Source organism: Thamnophis elegans, chromosome Z (assembly GCF_009769535.1).
Source record: "Thamnophis elegans isolate rThaEle1 chromosome Z, rThaEle1.pri, whole genome shotgun sequence".
Lineage (NCBI taxonomy): Eukaryota > Metazoa > Chordata > Lepidosauria > Squamata > Colubridae > Thamnophis > Thamnophis elegans.
Genome location: NC_045558.1, coordinates 116070774 through 116091778, shown reverse-complemented (window position 1 = coordinate 116091778; position 21005 = coordinate 116070774). Strand labels below are relative to the sequence as shown.

At 40.0% G+C, this 21005-nt stretch overlaps 1 protein-coding gene across 1 annotated transcript; it reads right to left on the bottom strand.

The window, feature by feature from the left end:
• Positions 1-4394: 4394 nt before the first annotated feature.
• Positions 4395-16007, bottom strand: PRODH2 (proline dehydrogenase 2). The gene is made up of 10 exons (XM_032236252.1): positions 15756-16007; positions 14812-15005; positions 12781-12901; positions 10851-10934; positions 10641-10721; positions 7903-8049; positions 6840-7006; positions 6569-6679; positions 4664-4752; positions 4395-4564 (listed from the first exon to the last, which is right to left on the bottom strand). Exons 1-10 carry the CDS (start codon positions 16005-16007, stop codon positions 4395-4397), a joined length of 1416 nt encoding a protein of 471 aa, XP_032092143.1.
• Between the last annotated feature and the right edge of the window lie 4998 nt (positions 16008-21005).

Here is a 21005-nt window from a genome sequence, read left to right as displayed (position 1 = left end):
GGGATAGAAGAAGCATGTGAGTTTAAGAGGAGGGAAGCTTGCAGGGCATATCAGAGGAGAATATTCCTAGTTCAACCATTGTCCATTCCAGCAGTCTATCATCCAAGCTATTTTTGGATACAGGTCTACTGATCTTCCTCTTTCTTGGGAAAGGGCACACTTGCAGAATTCTTCTCTATTTCATTTCAGCTGCCAATTATCTCTAAATGGCAGTGCTAGCAGCATTTGGCAATTGCTAACAGCCCCTACAAGCATCCAATTGAATACACAAGATGATTTTGGAGATGCAAAAGGTCTTCATTCCTCAAAGAAATAAGGAACCAAGGCTGTGTAAGAACTCTTGTTGGCAGGAGCCATGGAAAGCCTGTAGGGCATTTATTTAGAACAGAACCGGCAACCCACAGCTAGAAAAATCCAGCTCTCATTTCTAGCTTGATTATAGACAGTGATAGTCCTGTTTTTTTTAAATTAAAGATGTATCACTTTTCTTCGGGATTGAAAAATGCATATTAAAAACAGAAACTATTGTATTGCAGAAGAATGCTAAATATGTTTGTATAAGAAGCCTATGTAATATCTGCCTGGTGCTTTGCAAAATACTGGTCAGGTATCAGTAGGCCAGTGCTTCTGTGGAAGCCATGTATCTGATCTCTCCTTCAAACCCAGTAAAAATGATCAAGGAACATAATGGAAAGAGGCAACTAGAGGAAAGGAGTCCAAGGTTGTGTTTGCAGAATCTGAGAGGGGCTGATAGGAACTAGGTAGAACCAACCCATGGCACTTCATTAAGAAGTCATCATGGGATGTTCTTACAAGATGACTTGGTTCAGAAGAAGCAAAACACTACTGATAAACTGGCATTGCCAAAGACAAATGGCTTCCCAGGAAGTTGGAGATGAGATAAAGGCACCATTATGGAAACATGTTCTCTAAAAATGATCATAGAATATCTTCAGTTAATCGTAAGGATGGATGGGCCCAAGGACTGGAGAGACCCAGAGTCATCTACTCTTGGCCATGGGAAGTTAACAGGTGATTCTAGCTGTCACACTCAGCCCAACCTAATCTGTCTTGAGCTGTATAATATGAACAAAAGACCTTGTCTAAACTGGGAAGTGAGGTTAAATAACTCAGTGTATGCAAAAGATTGGGGGAGGAAACAAGTAGATTTCTTAAATTCTTCCCAAATCATGGATAAACAACTTGAAATCCATATATAACCCCAAACCCTTTTTGTAACGTAAAATTACATTACTTAAGAATAGAATAGAATAGAATAGGAATAGGAATAGACTAGGAATAGGAATAGGAATAGGAATAGGAATAGGAATAGGAATAAGAGTAGAGTAGAGTAGAGTAGAGTAGAGTAGAATAGAATAGAATTGAATTGAATTATTTATTAGCAGGGTGTGATTGGACTCACAAGGAAGTTTAAACAAAACACCAATTTTCAGAAGTGCATCCTAAAATGGGGGGTTTTAAGCCTTCACTAAATGTCATACAGCCATTTTCTATTAGTATCCCTCCTGATCCCTATAAAAATGGTATTTCAACATCACTGCCATGTACCTACATCTATTTTAAAAAATGTGCAACTCCCTCAGAAAAGGATTCCTCTTCAATCCCTGCTTTGCAAATCTTGGCAGAACTCAGGGTTTCCTTTTCTCATTATCTTTCATCAGATCAGTCTTCTATTGTACTAATGTACAATAAAGTCTTCCTTATACAGAATTCTCTCAGGCTGCAAGTGGCGCATTTCTAACAATCCAACAACCACAATTATCAGTTGCCATTTGCAGAGGTCAGAAACATTGTCCAACAAGTCAAACGTGACCCTGACCAAAATGGTTTTGCATTTGATCCATTGCCCTAACGACAGGAATGAAGAGATTAAACGTAGAACAGACAGTTTGTGTAACTTGAAAAATATGGAAACTTTTGAAAAACTCTGCTGAGAACCTGAGCATCTGTATTTGAGTGTCATTGCCCAGGAAAAGCATGTGGGCCTTCTGATGTTCCCAGGACCTTGTTTAACCCGGCCTATTCCAAGGATTACAGCTCCAGGCTGGCTGGCTTCCATCAATCACCTTTTTGAGATTAAGAGCTGTGGGAACCAAAACAGCTGCTGCCACCCCTCCTTTCCATCCCATCAAATTATGAGGGAGGTCCAGAAGAGAAGCTGATGATATCAAGGGTAAGCCAAGGTAATGACTGTCCCTAGAACAGGAATGCTCCTAAATTTTTGCTTTTAAACTTAGCCATCACCTCACTGAGCCATTCCCAGATAATGAGGGATGCCCGATAAAGGAAGGATTTTTTCATTGGCATCCTCAAAGCCCACTTTCAACTCTTCTATTTATCTCAGCTTTAAAAAACAAAGTTACAGGTTTTCAGAAAAGGAACTTGGTCAACACAATTTTAATACAGTCCTGCTGTGGCACCCAGTTCTCCCTACATCACGGTTTTTCGTTGTAGCCCACTGGCAAGAGAAAAATCCCATTTGTCCTGATTACTGTCTTTAACTATTTTTAGGGGAAAAAAACAGCTGGTTTTAATCCAGTTTAGTGCTGCCTGTATGTGCGGAGATCTAGTTTGTTAATACCTAAAATTCATTAAGTCCATTATATAAGGGCACAACCCTCTTCTTTCTCCCACCCCCCCTCATTCTGCCTTGCTTAAACAGGTCAACACATATTCAAACTACAACACACATTAGTTAGGAAACAGCAGAAAGCTGCTGTCAAACATAACAACACATTAAATCTCTACTGCAATTGCATCACTGTGTAGGGTGACCAAGGAAACTGCTAAAATCAGATGGCAGATATAAAATGAGGAGTCCGCCCAAAAATGATTAGGTGACTGGAGGTTTTAACATACGAAGAATGGTTGCAGAAACTGGGTATGTCTAGTGTAGTGAAAAGAAGGATTAAGGGTGACATGATAGCAGTGTTCCAATATTTGAGGGGCTGCCACCAAGAAGAGGGGGACAACCTTTTTCTGAAGCACCAGAAGGAAAGAGAAGAAAAAATGGATGGAAACTGGAGAGGCAAACTAGAAGTAAGGAGAAATTTCCTAACTGAATGACTAACCAGTGGAACTGCTTGCCTTCAGAAATTATGGGTACTTCATCACTGGAGGCTTTTAAGAAGAGACTGGATAGCAACTTTTCTGGAATAATATAGGGTCTCCTGCTCAAGCAAGGGGTTGGACTAGAAGATCTCCAAGGTTCCTTCCAACTTAGTTATTCTGTTATTTTGAGTCAATCCTGGAATCAGGAAGACAAGGGAACAAGGCGTGCCTTGACAAATTGCATTCTCTCAAATGGTATAATATGCATTCTATAGCACTTTAAAACTTGTGGAAAGTTTTGCATTTGGAAAAAAATGGGGAGACCAGAAAGATAAGGCAAATTATTCCCACTTCTTCTCTGTTGTGGATTGCTTTCAATGAACTTGATTGTGTCACTGATGATTAAAAATTCACCTGAAACTCAACCTCAATTCCAACCTTGGAAAGTGGGAAATGGATGCTTGCAGAATGATTGCATGCAGGCTATTTCCATCTCTGGTGCAAACACTGAATTGCTATGTCTAAGATGGGCACTCAGTACTGTAAGCAGTAATTGTTAGGAAGGAAACATGCAGTTGAGTTGCACAATCTTAATATTAATCTTTACAATCTTATTTAAAAGTATCAGGGCACTGAACCTCCACCAAGCACTCCACAATTGATTGCCATCGCCAAGAGTTTCCTTAGCTGGCAAACTTGGTTATAAGCAAATAATCTTCAGTCAATATTGAAAATTCTTTTGAAGAAGAAAACAGAGAAGGAGCTAAAACACCAAGCTAATATAAACTAACCCATAGAAACCCATCTGGGATTTGGAGTAGATCAGTGGTTCTCAATCTGGGTTCGTGGACACGGCGGGGGGGGGGGCTATAATGTCATCACAGGTGGTCCATGAAGGCTTGAAGAAATGTTATGATTTAAATTTTGAGTCTTGGTGGTACATGATGATGGCATGTGTGGCACAAAAGATATTTAAAGGGGGTCCATGGTGAAAAAGAGGTTGAGAACCACTGTAGTAGAACATCAAGGCTTTCCAAAATCAATACTTTTAAAAGTATTATTAAAGCACTGTGATTAAGAAAATTTGAGGCAACCAGGAATAGACTTGACACTTACAACAAATAAAACACTAGATACTTATTCCATCTTTCTTTTTTAAATGGATCTTCTGCAATAGAAAAAGGAGTGGAAACCCCAGTAGGAAAGCACAGGAAGTTGAACAAATGTAATAACACAATATCTTAGCCTCCTGTTAGATCTTGATTTGGAAGCAACTATGATTCTAGAAAAAAAGGGACGGTCTTTAGTACATGCAAATTCCATCAGGGCCTCCTTAAAATCCGCCTCCACAGCTCCATGCGAAGGAGATCCCGTTCTTTTCGGATCCCGAGCAGAACACTCTGGTTCTCGTGAGCACGCCGGATCAGGTAAGGGATAACCTCTTCCACAGATCCATAGGGGATAGATTTGTAGATGGCAAAACCTGCTTGACCTACACTTGGCCGGAGGGTGAAAACCAAATTAGAGAAAGGAGGTGATTATATCACAGGAAGAAATGAAAAAATCATGAAGGGCATGGAACAATACTCACCTAATGCCAAGGACACTTGGTCACACATACCCAGCAGCTGCCCAAAGCTAATGGGTCCAGCATTTTTGTTGATGCCCATCTGTGACATCCTTAAGAAGATAAAACAAACACAGACACAACGATGGGCATGAATTTATTGTAGAATGGCATAAACTGAAAGCCAGAAGTCCCAAAAGTGCTCTTGAAAAAGCACCTTTGGGACAACTATGACCTGGAAGACAGAGAATCCCTATAGACATGTAAGCTAGAAGACAATTCTGGAGTAAGCTCATCGGCAGGCTTCTACTAAAGAGATGGATATTCCAAAATCTGCCAGTTTGGTATATGGCAAACAGAACGAATACACTTGTCTCCTATTTTTCCCACAACAGCAATCTTTCAAGGTGGGTTAGGCTGGGAAAGAGTGACTAGCCCAAAGTCACCCAGTCAGCTTTCATGCCTAAGGCTAGCCTAGAACTTAAAAGTTTCCTGGTTTCTAGGTCAGAGCCTTAACCGCTACTAGACCAAACTAATTCTCATGTTGCTGAATGTCAACCCTCAGTATCTCAGCTTGTATGGCCCAAAGTGACAGATTCTGAGAATTGTGACTCAACAAAATCTTGAGGGCTCTAGGCTCCCTCTGCTACTTTATGCAAATCACATAACCATAAATATCAGTTTCATTTTTTTTGTCCTAATTTCTCACACGTTTGAGGAGAGCAAATGACTATTTACTTGCCTTTAATGCGCACTAATGTTTCTCTGGTTATTTTGACCTTTCCCTCTCAGTTGTGTTAAATTGGAAAACATGTCAATCCTTGAGCACAAAGTTTGTTGCTTCTGGTCCAATCCTCTGCTAAAGGCAGGAGACCGTGTACCATCCTGGTCAAATGATTGTCCAGTTTGTTTTTCAAAACATCTAATGATGGAGCACCCCCCAACTTGGGAGTCCGGCTATTCCATTGATTAATTGTTCTCACTATCAGAAAATGTATCCTTACTTTCAAGTTAAATCTTTCTTTAACAAATTTCCACCCATTGGTTCTGGTGCTTTGTACAATAAGTCAATCCCCTCTTTCTGTGACAGCCCCTCAAGTCCTGGAAGATGAATGCCTTGTCAGTCTTCAGCTATATGGACAAATTCCTAGAATTCTGAACAATGTCACTACTGAGTAAACAAGGTTGACGCTTAGAAATGTGGAGGGCATATGACTTGAACCAGTGATCTAAATGAAATTTTTCAGGGTTCATAACTTATTGCCTTATTTCTCCTCTTCCTCTTTGCTTTCACTTTTTCAGTTTGCTACTTGTGTATGCAATTTCTTGTACAAATCATTTAAGGAAGTAGAAAGGGCTTGTTCACAGAATCATGCAACATCAATCAATCAATCAATCAATCAATCAATCAGAATAGAGCTGGAAGGGACCTTGGAGGCCTTCTGGTCCAGCCCCCTGCTCAAGCAGGAGTCCTTATACCATTTCAGACAAATGACTCTCCAGTCTCTTCTTAAAAACCTCAAGTGATGAAGCACCCTCAACTTCTGAAGGCAAGCTATTCCGCTGATCGATTGTTCTCACTGTTAAGAAGTTTCTCCTTAATTCTAGGTTGCTTCCCTCCTTGATTAGTTTCCATCCATTGTTTCTTGCCGTGCTCTCTGGTGCTTTGAAAAATAAATTGACTCCCTCCTCTTTATGGCAGCTTCTCAAATACTGGGATCCTGCTAACATGTCCCCCTTAGTCCTTCTTTTCTTTAGACTAGCCAAACCCAATCCTGTAACCGTTCTTCATATGTTTTTAGTCTCCAGGCCCTTAATTGTTTTAATTGCTCTTCTCAGCACTTTTCCACTCAATATATTTTTGTAGATGTTTTATTTGTAGATGTGTTATTACACTTTTCCCCCCTCACCTCTTTTTCGTTACTATACCTTTGTACAGCATGTGTCACAGAAGCTTCATTGTGTGTAGCCACAATCATCTCAAATCTTTCCTTGACTTGAGATACTTGGTCCAAGCCAAAATCCAGACAACGGCGGTAACTGTTTGCCAAGGAAAATGAAAGGGGTGGAGGGGGGGGGTAGGAAAGGGAATGTTACTACAGGAGGAGATTCTCAACAGAAATCATACAAGTAGCACACAGCCTGACATAACCAAGGCTCAAAACAAAAGAACTGTTCTAATGAGAAAAAAAATCCTCACCTTTCATTGGTAGCTTCCCAGCTTGGCTGTACAGGATCAGGGTACCCCTTTTCCTTTGCCAATTTCCGTTCTTTGTTCAGATAAGCCCCACGGACCAGCTTCACTCCAAAGCATACCCCCAGGCGTCCTGCAATGGCCACATCTTGCTTCAGGTGCTCCAAAGTGCCCTGGAGGAAAACTTAACTAGGTTAACAAACAAAACAACTGCTATGGAATGTTTTTAAAATTGCCCTAGCACCACTTAATTGTTCTGATGAAAAGAGCATTTTTTTATTTAATTCCCAGGTAGACGTGTGATGAAAAAAATACAAAGGAGGAGAGATTCTAGGAATAGACCAGTGGTGGGATTCAAATAATTTAACAACTGGTTCTCTGCCCTAATGACCATCTGGGTAGGTGGGGCTCAGTGGCCATGTGACTGGATGGGCATGGCCAACTCAAGGTCACTCAGGTCGATGGGCGCTTCACCTTAGCTGTTACAATGTAATAAGGGTTAACCGGAGAGGCAGTTTCTGTAAGCAGGTCAATAAAGATTAGGCTAGAAACAACACTAGAATATTTCCTTCCTGCCTTCCTTACAGGATTAGCCCTGTAAAGTGGGAAAAAAACCAAAATGAGATTTCTTCCAACAATCGATTCTCTGAATTACTTAGAAAGTTACCAACCGGTTCTCCCGAATAGGTGCAAACTGGCTGAATCCCACCACTGGAATAGACCCAGGGATGGGCTTCAAAAATGTCAGCAACAGGTTCTTGCCCGGATGCTGTGTGAGCATGGCCACCAGGACGGGGGGGGGGGATTTTTTCCTTCGGAAGTCTGGAAATGGGCCTGTTTCTGGCCTTCCGGAACTTCCAGGAGGCCCATTTTTCCCCCTCCCCGAGCCTCCGTGTGAGTCCTGCACTTTCCTTGCATCCAAAACGAACCACATGGAGACTCTTGGGAAGGGATGGGAGGGGTCAGCTTGGGGTGGGATTTGGAGGTTCTCCGAAGCAGCCATAATGTTAGCTACGGTTTCTCCTGAACCTGGGTGAACCTGTAGCAGCCCACCCCTGAATAGACCCACCTTGAGATACGCTTGATATGTATTCCAAATCCAAGGCTTTTGGGTGTTCCAAGTAGCCATCATTGCGATGGTGACTAATGTCAAGGCGGGATTGATGTAAGTGTATTCTGCATCTACCAGAACCCGGACTCCTTTTTCTACAGCATACTATATGGAGAGAAGAAAGGCCACATGATTCATACAGAAGACATATGATTGATTATCCTGCCTTCAAATACTGGGGTTGCTGAAGATTTTATTTAGTTCCATTCAATCCCCCAGAAACCTACTGAGATTTAAGAATATGTTATTGTATAGTAAAGAACCACAGATTCCTGAAGGTTCCTTTGCAAAGTCCAACGGTGAAAATAGACCTCTGTAAGGCATTTTCTCCCAACTATAGCGATGTGGAACATTATGTTGCAGACGGATATTTTCAAGCAGCAGCCAAAAGAATCAAATATGTGGTGTAAGAAGAGTTTAGAATTTCTAAATGCACTTGGTTAAAACCTGGGCTATATTTTGGTAGGGGACTTTCATCTTTGTTTCTGACAAAGCTACAAAAAAATTGTCCCTTTGCTCCCATCTAATGGTAATCTGGTTTTATGCATCCCAAATACAGTATTCTTGATCTTCACCTAGTTTTCCTTTACCTATTTCTGCTTGCTAAGTAACTGTAAAGGTATATTTGATTATCTGGTAAACCTGCTAATGTCTAAAACACAGACAGGTAATTACTGGTATGCCCTGCAAATACTTTGGATTGCAGCTGTCAGAATGACATTGGCCATTCTGGCTAGACTGGATAGTAGTATTTCTTCTTCTTCTCCATGCTGAAAAAAGCAGCCATCTCTGCATCTTTTCCTATGCGGTTCCCTTCTTTAACATATGTGATGAAACCATCTGTGAAACCTTGCTATATCCCCAAGTTTAATCCAGCCCATCCTGATTTCTGGATGGTTTCCCACCAGCTGATGACATTCAGAAAACAGGAGGGCAACACCAACTATTTTCCTTCACACAACTTACACCTATGTCATCAAGATATGTGGCAGCAACACAAAGAAAAGGTGGTAGATGCAGGATAAAGATCACAAACGGGGAGAGCAAATTTTATGCTGGAAAGCTCTTTGCTGATTCAAGAATGAGAAAGAATTCAATAGTGAGGAAAGGGCCCATATCAGCCATATGTCTCATCCTGTTCAAACCAGAAGTTCTCTAATTTCTCATTGCAACTGCAATCCTTTGTGATTCTACGGAGGAATTATTGAGTCTGTCATCTGCACCTCTATAACTGTCTGGTTTGGTTCTGAAACCTAACAAGACAGACACAGACTTCAGAGGATAATCAGAACTGCAGAATTACTGAATTACAGAACAATTACTGCCAGCCTGCCTTCCATTGAGGACCTGTACACTGCATGAGTCAAAAAGAGACCCATGAAAATATTTACAGACTCCTCACATCCTGGACATAAATCGTTTCAACTCCTACCCTCAAAACACCCCTATAGAGCACTGCTCACCAAAACAACTAGACACAAGAACAGTTTTTTCCCCCAAACGCCATCACTCTGCTAAACAAATAATTCCCTCACCACTGTCAAACCATTCACTAAGGCTGCATTACTATTACTATTAGTCCTCTCATCATTCCTATCACCCATCTTTTCCTACTTATGACTGCAGGACTGTAACTTTGTTGCTTGTATTCTTACGATTTAAATTGATACTGATTGTTTCCTGATTGCTTATTTGTACCCTATGACTATCATTAAGTACCTTATGATTCTTGACAAATGTATATTGTCTTTTTATGGACACTGAGAACATATGCACCAAAGACAAATTCCTTGTGTGTCTAATGACACTTGACGAATAAAAAATTATATTCTGTTCTGTTCTGTTCTATTCTGTTCTGTTCTGTTCTATTCTATTCTTCTGTGCATTCAAAATATTACCAACTTTTTTTGTCTTGTTTCTGAATCTGGGTTTTTGTATGATCTTGGGAAGGCTGACATCTGGCACGTCAAGGAATGGAATAGGGCCATTATCCCACAACTGAAAAATTCTGGCTACTGAAAAGGTCACAATCACCTTTCTCAATCAGTGAAATCAGGATAAACAAGTTTTTTTTTTTTAGCCTCTTGCACAAAAGAGAGAAGGGCAAAGGGATTCAAAAAATCAACTGCAACATACATACTGAAGGGACAGGACTGATCATGAGGTTGTGGTTGCCATTTTTTAAATGCTACTATGGAAGCTCATTCCATCTAATTGTAAGGCTAAGGTTGATTTTGATTGTTAATGTTTGGCAAGGAACATATAAGCCTCTGTCCAAAGGACAACAGCTGAGTTAAAACAATCAATTGGGCACAACCCAATTATTGGGCTTCAGTATTGGATCTGTTGTTGACAACTCAGGTTATGACTTTGCAATTTAATAGCAATAGCACTTAGACTTATATACTAATTCACAGCTCTCTCTAAGCAGTTTACAGTCAGCATATTGCGCCTAGTAATCTGGCTTCTCATTTTACCAACCGAGGAAGAATGAAAGGCTGAATCAACCTTGAGCTGGTGAGAATCAAACTACCAAACTGCAGTCAGCAGAAGTGGCCTGTAGTACTGCATTCTAACCACTGCACCACCACAGCTCATCAAGCTTTAATACTGTTGTCAGAACGAGTTATATTTTCATAACTTCATGGCCTAAACCAATGTAAATGTCATGGGTGAAACTTTAGTTGGTTTGGTACCTGTGCTACAGAATTCAGGCGCCTCAATGATTTTTGGAAATGTTGGTTTTCTTCTTGGGACAAGCAGCTGAAGGCAACTTCCTGGTAATGGAAGAGAACAGACAACATATACATTTAAAAAACAATTCTTTGTCCATAGAGAGAGTGAAAAGGATAGAATCGAAGCAAACAGGGAAACAGATAAGAAAACATGAAATGGGATCTGCTCACATGTCCTGACATGGCAGCCATGACTTTTTCGATGCTGAGGTCCGATATCCCCTCCTTGTTTTGTAAACAGAGGGTAATTGTTTTCTGTGAAGAGAGAGAATAAATCCATGCTAAATAAAATCAGAGTACTTGTCTTCATTCTCATCTCATACTGCAGAATTAGGAACCAAAATGATGACTTTTTTTATAGTCAAGGAAATATAGGTAGCCCCCGATTTACAACCACAAGACAGCCCAAAACTTCTGTTGCTGAGACATTTGTTAAGTGAGTTTTGTCCCATTTTACAACCTTTCCTGCCAGTTATTAAGTTAGTAGCATGGTTCTTAAGTGAATCTGTCTTCCTCTTGACTCTGCTTGTCTGGTCACAAAGTGTGATCACATCATCCCAGGACATAAATATGAGCCGTTTGCCAAGGGTCCAAATTTGGAGACCTGTTTATGGATATGTTGCAATGGTAGTAAATGTGAAAAACAACGTAAGTCACTTTTTTCAGTGTCTTTGTAATTTTGAACGGTTACAACCATTCACTAAACAATAACTAAACCGGGCAATAAGCAAATTGTTGAATATTACCTGTATTATAGCTTTGCAAATTTTTCACTTAAATCTCCTTCCCATAAGCTGAAATCTAGCACACTTACATCCTCTCCTTGTTTAATAGTCACATTTTATTCCAGAAAAATGGTCACTGAACAAAATACTCACTAAAATGACACTAAGGAGCGCCTACCATGACCACTGGTTGCTGGTGCCTCATTTATACAAAAGTTCTTTCTTGCAGCAGCTCCAGTGTGACTCTCTGACGTTGTTAGACACAGATATTTGAACATAAGTGATTGTAAAATTATTTTTTACTACCATTTACTAGCATTTAATACCACTGTATTTGTGAACGATGTCTGCCTCAGGTAGTTACTATATGAGAACTGACTGTGCTGGATTGGAGGTAGACCTTGCTTATCAACTGCCTTATTTACCAGCCATTCAAACTTACAATGGTGCTAAAAAAAATAACTTCAACAATCAGTTCTCTCTTTTATGACCATTGCAGATGTCCCCACAGACACATGATTGACATTTAAGCGCTTCACAGCTGACTTTCAACAAGCAGAATCAAAGGAGAAGCCAGCAGTAAGATTGCAAGTCATGTTATGTCTCACTTAACAACCCACAATGATTCAATTAATAACAGAATGGGAAATGACATTGTTAAGTCCATCATGGTCACTTGCTTAACGACCATATCACATAATGACAGTTCCAATAAGTGAGGACTATAGGGTTATTTTACCTAAAGTGCTGAATTTAGTTTGACCAGTTTAAAAAAAGGAATGAATCCATCATGATGTTTGTCAATTTTAAGACACACAAGCTTTTCACATGGACCTGTCAATTTCAGTTCTGGAAATTGAAATCCTTGTGTCTTAAACTTGTTAAGGTTGAGAAACACTGCCTTAATATACTTAACTCATTCAGCCGTTTCTGCTGGCAAGGTAACTGAGCAAAGATCATATTTTGGGCGAATACAATGCCTCCATCCGCTTTTTTTGAAAGAAATATGTAATATCCCATGTGTCCTTCCATCAAAAGAGCAGGGTCTTGGCTTCATAACAGTGATAGTGCCTCCTCAGCCAACTGGGACACAGCAGGCATGGTGAAATTAGCCATATCAGCCAATCCACATTTGGGAATCATGTTCCACCTTACCCTGCTTATCACTGAGCGCTCAATGGAGTAGCTAGTATTCATAGCTTCTCTTTCATTTCAGATTGTTTTGCTGGGAATGGGGAGCTGGGAGGAGTTGGTAATGCCAACCGCTTGGGTTGGTGTTTGCACACCAAAACTAATTGTGTTAATATTGTCTTCAAAGTATAAACTAACTCCATGCTCTCAATATGCTACTGCTTGAGGCATCCCAAAATACTCACACAGAGTTCAGCTGCCATCAGGGCTGTCACCTTCAGTTGCATCATGGGATTGGGGGCACCCCCCACTGAGAGATCCAGGCAGGTAATCATGGAGTGGGCATTCTTGTCGTACCACCCTTCCCTGGTGAGGAGAGAGCAGAAGGGTAGCACTGGAATCCTTTCAGATCTGGCTTTTGGTATTTCTTGTTGGTTGCTCACCAACTCTTATCTATCTAATGCCATCCTTTTCCTCTGGATTTGGTTTCATATGATTGCTATGCTAGTATGTGATGGAATATTGCACCTATTTGGGTGGTGTCAAGTTTAAGATGGGTGGACTTCAGTCCCCAGAATTCCCACACTGACTGGGGAATTCTGGGAGATAAAGTTCACCCATGGCCATCTTGCTGATTATTTATTTATTTATTTGTCCTGGAAAAGTTTCTGCAGGGTTTCTTTTTGGCAAGATTTCATTCATTTTCATTCATTCAATGAATGAATGAATGAATGAATGAATGAATGAATGAATGAATGAATGAATGAATGATTTCAGAAATGGTTTTCCATTGCCTTGCTTTTTTTAGGGCTGAGTTAAGGATTGACTCAAGGTCATCCAGCTGGCATTGTGCCTAAGGTGGAACTAGAATTCATGGTCTCCCAGTTTCTAGCCTGATGCCTTAACCAAAGTAACTGTCCTTGGGGGTATACAGACTAGGAACTCTGAAGAATCCTTATGACCTAGAGAAGGAAACATGGTAGGGAAGTCTGATTTATAATGAGAGAGGTGATTTATATTAATTAATGATGAGACTATGAGTAATACTTAACCAGGAAAATTCAACAGAGTTTCCAAATCTCCCAGCAAAAATCAAAATTGCTGGAGGAAGGTAAGGATATTCCTGCCCCCCAAAAAACAGGCTTTATTCAGCTGGTCAATTGGACTTGTGGGGCTTTCTTTTCTCTAGACTCAGAAAAAATTAATTATTCTCATTTTTTTTCTAGTTTTGAGTAACAGGGTTTTGTGCATTACATCAAAGCTTACAGTAGTCAAAGTATGAGAAATTACTCTTAACACTGATAACCACTTCCTCAAACAGAAAGCCAAGGTTATAGATATCTCTGTATGGTCTTAATACATACTGGAAACACCGGAAGAGGATGTATGAATCATGTTTCCCTTCTTAAGCTCAAAAATGTGTGACTCTTTTCACCTTTTCAGAAGACTTGTGAGCTCTCCATATCTCCATAAAACACCCCCTCAATGATTTACCACCCACAAACTGCCAGGTGGCTAATTTTTTTTGTACTGTAAAGAAACCTTCCCTCACTCCAATGTCCACCAGATGAATTGGAAAACATCTACCATTATCTGCCAGTTAGCAAATCCAGGAGATGATGATGGATAACGTTTGAAGAATGGTATAACACCTGAAATGAGATTCACTCTTTATTTATTACTAAAATAGTTATAATAACCGGAAATATTGTGGGGAATAGAGGCAAGACTTGGGAGAAGGGCGGCATATAAATCTAATAAACCTAAACCTAAACCTAAACCTACATCTACCAGTACAACTTTTTTTAAAAAAGAACTTGAATCAAAATGTTATGCCTTTATACTGTACAAAAATTTGGAGCTGCTGTGTGTATAACTCCCATGACCAAAACAGAATCCTAAGGATTCTAAAATAAATCCAAAATTAGGATCACATAAAATGTTCTCCCAATCCCTGAATTTACTCTCTTTCTGCAGATATGTATTCTTCTAGGTACAATTTTTCTCTTCTCCATTTTTTTTTCTAGAATAAGCTCTACTGTTAGGTAGATTAAGATTGGTGTCTAAAGTGACATATGTTTATCACCTCAATTGTTATTTATATCGCAACCAACTATTAAAGCTCAGGTTGTAGTGAAAAACACATCTGTAATAAAATTGAAATAAGATTATGTGGTCATCTGGTCAAGAATTGGCAGACCACTTTGCCTTATCTTTTTCCATCTGCTCAAAAACTGCTCTACTGCTAGACTAACTATCACCTCTTCCTTCCTTACCCTTCTTTTTCCTCTCCTACATCTTCTTCTATGGGGACAGCAAGGAGAGGCCGGACCCCCAAGTGTTGGAGTCTTTGCAGTGTTTCTTTGATCTCTTTGTGGGTCTCGCCAGCCACAAACTGCCCATACAAAGTAAGACGAAGTGCAGAGGTCCAGAGACGACGTCCCAGAATATGCCGAGTGAAAGAAAGGAGCTTGGAGGAAAAAGAGAAATAGAGGCTGTGCGGGCAATTTCCAGATGTGAAGCTGTATTTACTTGGAAAGGGAACCCTGAGTAAAGCTACCCGATTTGGCCTGAAAAATATCCAGATGATGGAAACAAAGAGAGTTTTCTACATCCCTTTTCCTCCATCTAGTGATTATCTGGATTTTTGTAGGCTCAATGGTGCAGTCCATCTTGAGACACCTAAAAAGTTAACAGATGGACTATAGATTAACTGTTAACAAATTAATTACTACAGATAATTTATTCCAATAAAGATATAATTTGTGCATCTGGACAATGGACTTTAGTCCAAGAAAAATGTCTACCAATTGCCGTTTGTTAGTCTTTAACACCAATTATTAACCTGCAATCTATGCAAGAAGTTGTCATAACTATCTTTAATCCTTTGTGCAAGTGTCACAAATAATTTATGACTTATTCTGCACAAATTACTGCAAATTACAATTTATTCTAAAAACTATTATCACGTCCCCAATCAATAGAGCACTCAGTTTAAGCCATTGGGGGCAAATTCCAGGGTCATGCTCATGTGGAGATACAAGGGGACTTCCAAAACTTAAACCAAGTTACATGTTTATCATTTTAACTGATCTCCTGATAAGAACATTAAAATTATTCTCTGGTACAGCCTTCCAACCACACATCATAGAAACCCAAGATTATTGATGACAATTGAGACAAAATGGGTTATGGGTTAGATCAGGAGTCAAAATCTCACCTTTGGTGCTTTCTGCACCAGCCATGGAGAAGAACAGAGAAAGAAGACCAGCAGTCCACGACTGAGTTCCCACTTGGTCTTGAGGCGGAAAACCTTCCCATCATCCAGGTTCAGTGAATTAGAAGAAGATTGGGGTTTCTTTGAAGCAGTTTCGGGGATTGTCTTGGAAGATGAGGATTTCTGGGTTGTCACTTGGGGGCTCCAGAGGGTTAATACCCTCCGGTGCATGAAACGAACCCCACAATGCAGCATGCCACCAGCTCAGTCTGAAGGGCACAGTGCCACCTTTGAGAATGTAGCATCTGGCGTTTATCCCATTGCGTATGGGAACAAGCTGGAAAGATGGGGAGGGTGGAGGAAAGAGTGCAAACACAGCCCAGTAAGGTGCAGTTTCAGCACATTATTGGGGGTAAGTGGGAAGCAATTCACTAGGGCAGAAAACCTGCTAAGGAGAAGTCATTCATTAACATGAAGATTCCTGGCATTTCAACCTTATTGGCTTATTCTATTCTTTTCTGCAACATGGTAGTTTCCAGATCTGTTCACTTTCTATAATTCCCAGCAATTATATTAGATGGGAGAATATGGAAGGTGAAGTCCAAAACACCTGAAGACCACAGATTAGGGAAGGCTCCTGTGAGATTCAGAAGGAGCTTGACAAATCTGAACATTGGGCACTATCTAATAAAATGAGATTCAATGGTGAAAAGAGTAAGGTTCTACATTTAGGAAAGAACAACGAAATGCACAGGTACAGTATAGGTGGTATCTTGCTCAATAGTAGTAACTGTGAAGGGATCTTGGAGTCCTAGTGGACAACCATTTAAATATGAGCCAGCAGTGTGCAGCAGCTGCCAAAAAAACCAACACAGTTCTAGGCTACATTAACAGAGGGATAGAATCAAGATCACGTGTTGATATAAAGTGTTAATACCACTTTTTAATGTCTTGGTAAGGCCACACTTGGAATACTGCATTCAGTTTTGGTCGCCATGATGTAGAAAAGTTGTGGAGGCTCTAGAAAGAGTGCAGAGAAGAACAACAAAGATGATTAGGGGACTGGAGACTAAAACATATGAAGAACAATTGCAGGAACTAGATGTGTCTAGTTTAATGAAAAGAAGGACTAGGGGAGACATGATAGCAGTGTTCCAATATCTCAGGGGTTGCCATAAAGAAGAGGGAGTCAAACTATTCTTCAAGGCACCTTCTTGTTCTAACAAGAAGCAATGGGTGGAAACTAATCAAGGAGAGAAGCAACTTAGAACTGAAGAGAAATTTTCTGACAGGACAATTAATCAGTAGAACAGCTTGCCTCCAGAAGTTGTGAATGCCCCAACACTGGAAGTCTTTAAGGTGTTGGACAGCCATTTGTCTGAAATGGTATAGGGTTTCCTGCCTAGGCAGGCGGTTGGACTAGAAGACCTCCAAGGTCCCTTCCAACTCTGCTATTGTATTGTATTCTAATTTCTTTAGAGTGGAAGTTAGCACTGATATTCCTCCAGATAGAACCAAACTATATTCCAGAGCATTTCTTGTCATTTGATTGCCAAGAATCAAAAACATTTCATATGAGTTGATTCTCAAGTATTTATGTTTTTCATATTTTTCTGTTTATCAAGAGCACAGTGGTTAGAATGCAGTATTGCAGGCTAACACAGCTCACTACAAGCAGTTCAATCCCGATCGGCTCAAGGTCGACTCAGCTTTCCATCCTTCCAAAGTCAGTAAAATGAGGACCCAAATTGTTGTGGGAAATATGCTGACTCTATAAAACACTTAAAATGGCTGTAGAAACGGTATTTAAGTTTAAGTGCTATTGCTGTTTATTATCAAAGGATTCAATTATTCTCATGATAATTTGGATCCTATGCATTTGGAATTCTGTTGTACCTTTTCCCCCATTTAACTCCATAATGTCCACAAACTATTGGTCCTCCAAATATGGCAGATAAGAACCAATGTCATCCTCTCTAGCCATCTGTGGAAAATGCTCTGTTGATAGCTATTTTATGTAATGGAACATCTGCTATTTGTCTCATTTTATCAATTGTCCATGAAAACCAAAAGTGGAACTGTCAAATGTACATACAACCATTTGAAATTTAAAATGTTTTGGACCCGAGATAGCTGTTGAGTTTGAAACGGCTTGTTTTGACTTTGCCAGAAATGTTCTATACTGACCATTTTTTTGTTGTTTGTTGCAAAGTCGATCCAACTCATTGCGACCCCATGGACAACCTTCCTCCAGGCCTTCCTGTCTTCTACCATCCTCTGAAGTCCATTTAAGCTCACACCTACTGCTTCAGTGTGACGCCATCCAGCCACCTCATTCTCTGTCGTCCCCTTCTTCTTTTGCCTTCCATCTTTCCCAGCATTAGGCTCTTCTCCAGTGAGTCCTTCCTTCTCATTAGGTGGCCAAAGTTTCTGAGTTTCATCTTCAGGATCTGGCCTTCTAAAGAGCAGTCAGGGTTGATCTCCTCTAGGACTGACCGGTTAGATCATCCAAGGGACTCGCAGGAATCTTCTCTAGCACCACAGTTCAAAGACCTCAATTCTTTGGCGCTCAGCCTTACTTATGGTCCAACTTTCACAGCCATACATTGCAGCTGGGAAAACCATAGCGTTGACTATATTTTGTTGGCAGGGTGATGTCTCTGCTTTTTAGTATGATGTCTAGATTTGCTATAGTTTTCCTCCCCAGGAGCGTCTTTTAATTTATTGGCTGCAATCCCCATCTGTGGTGATCTTGGAAGCCAGGAAATAAAATCTGTCACCACCTCTATTTCTTCCCCATCTATTTGCCAGGAATTGAGAGGGCTGAATGTCATGACCATTTTAGAATTTTTCAAGCTCAGAAGACTTCTAATAAGACCACAAGATCAGTGTTGTTTTGTACCCAGAAGACACAAATTCAAAATGTTTCACTCACTAATAGTCAACAGAATTGGAGGAACACCAGGATGAGAAAGGCTTGCTGCAAGCAGAAAGATGCTGCCTTTAGAATAGGGTTTTCCAGCGTTTATGCCATTTTTAAGATGCATGGACTTCAACTCCCGAAATTCAACCCTAAAGAATCTGATCACTACATTTCAAAACACCTTTTTTAGTTTTTGTTCATAATAAGAAAACAAAATGTACAACCAAAAATGGAAACATTCAGCATTATTTTTCCAATGAAGGTCGCTGAAGTGATAGAACTTGCTGAGATGGCTATATTCAATTTTTTGATTAAAGAAAAGACAATATGTGTTTATTGGTATGTGAAAACCTCTTCTCGACTTACGTATGAAACAGAAATGAACATATGATTAATGATTCTGATAATTAGAATATAGAAAGAATTATATTGCAACCAGTAAGAGGTAAATTTATCATTGTACTTAAAACTATTGTAAATTTTAGAAGATACTTCTTTGTATCTTTTATTTCTTGCACTTTTAGCTTTTATTTTTTTTCTTACTGTACAGCATATTAGTTTGTATCAATTTACAGGTTTTAAATTCTTTAATAAAATTATACAAAAAAGCCACACCCATCATTCAGTAACCATTACTTGAAAAAATTAGAAGGACATCTTGTTTTGAAAAAGCAGAGAACCTTGAAAATGGGGCAAAATTAGAGGGAAGAATATGATTTTGGCACTCTAGGGCAGGTGTCAAACTGACTGATGCGAGCCAGATATATCACGCACAGGCCACACACCCTGGTTCCACAAAGGCAAAAATGTTGTGTGTCACGTGACGCGATTGAGTTTGACACCCGTGCTCTATGGCTATGTGTGAATGCCAGGATCTCATGCCAGCTAAGGAAGTGGCCATTCGGTGGGCAAAAGGCTCAAATGGCCCCAAGGCAATAAAATTCAAATTACACATGAAAGCAGTTGAGTTTTGACCTAGGAGATGTTGAATTTATAGCTGACATTTTTCTAAACCTATTCTCTCAAGTATACTGGAGCTGCAGTTCAGTGTTGTCGATCTTAATATCCATGTTGGTTAAAGATTCCAGATGTCACAATCCCAATGTGTGAATGAACTACCTCCCTCCCAAGGCAGTTAAAACTACCATATGTTTCAAAGTATAAGACGCACCAAGATTTTGAAGAGGTAAATTTAAAATAAGTTTTTGCACACTGCAGACCTCCCAAACCCTCTGCACGCCTGCAAAGTGCTCCTGGGGGCTGGAATGCAAAAACAAGCAAAAAAAAAAAAACAGGGCCCATTTTTTTGCCAAAAGAAGGGCATGCATAGCCTTTAGACGGCTTGTAGACTGGTTCTGGGGGTTGGGAGGGGCAAAAACAAGCAAAACACAGCCCATTTTATGCTCATTTTTGCCCTCTCCAGCCCCCAGAACCACTCTACAAGCCGACTAAAGGCTATGCATATCCATGTTTGTGAAGGGGGCGGGGCTTTGGGAGGCCAAAAACGCTGTATTCAGTGTATAAATCGCACCGACATTTTCCCTTTTTTGGGGGAAAAAGGTGCATCTTATACTCTGAAAAATACGGTAAATGTTATACACTCACCATCAAGAGCTAAAGGAGCACCCCATTATCAGGATGCTTTCTTGGGGGTGGGGGGTGATTGTCCATTAAGAAAACACACTATCCCAAGTGCCTGACTCTCCACAGATGTTCTAGAATTCTTTTGGCACTTATTGGAAACTCTCGGGAGCCTTAAGTGTTTAGTAACAATATTTTAACACATTTACTATTTTAGTTTTCATTATCCTTTGGTTTTGAATGCTTTAAAATGTTTTTAAAACAGCTTTGGCTGTTTTGCCATCAGTATACATTACACTGATAATTTTTGAAAATGATGTTTATTAGGGAATGTGTTTCGTATTTTAATGAATTCTGAGTTTAATAACTACTGAAAAACTTGCTTCAAGCGCAGTACAAAAATGTTACAAGCAAGCAGAAATAAATGGCTGAAACACACACACACACACACCCTTTCTCTAGGATGAGTTAGTAGAGGCTTTGGAAAGGCCTTAAATGTTTACATGGCTAGTATGTTGTGGCAAAGGCAACAGAGACAGCAGGAAAGATAGCGGCCATTTGGAGTGGACAGAAAGACAAAGCCCGTGTCACTTTTCCTTGTATTGTACAAGCATATGGATGCAATAAATAAACGAGTGGTGCTTAATAAGTAATGTGGATGAAGCCTAATACTGTAACAGTTGGACTTTGACTAGAGACTGCAGTTTAAATCTCCATGTGAACGAGGGAAATCATTAGATGACTTTTTC